The sequence below is a fragment of the Suricata suricatta genome, chromosome 9, assembly GCF_006229205.1.
Source record: "Suricata suricatta isolate VVHF042 chromosome 9, meerkat_22Aug2017_6uvM2_HiC, whole genome shotgun sequence".
Classification (NCBI taxonomy): domain Eukaryota; kingdom Metazoa; phylum Chordata; class Mammalia; order Carnivora; family Herpestidae; genus Suricata; species Suricata suricatta.
Window position 1 is genome coordinate 72384696 of NC_043708.1, and position 994 is coordinate 72385689.

General features: G+C 39.3%; 1 protein-coding gene across 1 annotated transcript in view; it reads left to right on the forward strand.

The window, feature by feature from the left end:
- LOC115301866 (olfactory receptor 11H6-like) overlaps nt 1–385 on the forward strand; it is a 1020-nt gene extending 635 nt beyond the window's left edge. Inside the window, exon 2 of the mRNA XM_029951867.1 lies at nt 1–385. This exon is cut by the window's left edge and continues 27 nt beyond it. Coding sequence (XP_029807727.1) covers nt 1–385 — 385 coding nt within the window.
- Nucleotides 386–994: the final 609 nt, after the last annotated feature.

The following is a 994-nucleotide window of genomic DNA, read 5'->3' on the forward strand; positions in this document are numbered from 1 at the left end:
GTCCTGCATCCCTGCCCCTGGAATTCAGCTTTCCTGTTCTATACTGAGCTCTCTTATTATCTTCATCACCTTCTTCTTCATCCTTGGGTCCTACACCCTGGTTCTCAGAGCGGTGTTGCGTGTCCCGTCAGCAGCTGGCCGACGTAAGGCCTTCTCCACCTGTGGTTCCCACCTGGCTGTGGTGTCTCTCTTCTATGGATCCGTCATGGTCATGTACATCAGCCCAACCTCTGGAAATGCAGCTGGGATACAGAAGATTGTAACCTTATTCTACTCATCAGTGACCCCACTTATAAACCCACTGATCTACAGTCTCCGGAATAAAGACATGAAGGCTGCCTTGAGAAAAATTCATTTGTGCACACAAATTAGTCAAAGCGAATGAGTACTCATGAATGGATCAAGATCATAAAATTTACTTTTCTTCATTTATTCCCACTTAAAAAGTAGGTCCTTATTCATTTGTATCTAGGAATGGAGACTAAAATTTATCTATTTCTGCCTAGTTAAGTAAAGGACAATAGTATGCCCAGTTAAACCAGACCTTGCCTTCAAATCAGTACTTGAGAGATAGTAGCTGAGTTTAGTGACCTGGATATCCAACCTGTGGACTCTTCTCCTACTCTGACCTCCAGTAACTGCTTGCCAATCTACCTGTGATCACTTGCTTTGACTGCTTTTTTTTTTTTGACTTCTATTACATGAATCCATTCTTACACTAGTTTTTCTAGCCAAATGATCTCTACTCTACTCTTAGAAGAGCATTCACACCTTTTGGATCATACTAAAGGAAATTAGTGCCAATCTGTAAGTCATAACTGAACCAAATTTTAAATTTAAGTAACATCCAAAAGACTAAAATGGTCTAAATAACTGTCTCTCAAGCCTGTCTATATCATAAATTATTTGTGGACTTTTTAAAAAGAACAGATACCCAGGTCTTTTTTTTTTTCAGATTTCTTAAATCAGAATCTTTGAAGTAGACCCTAGAAAT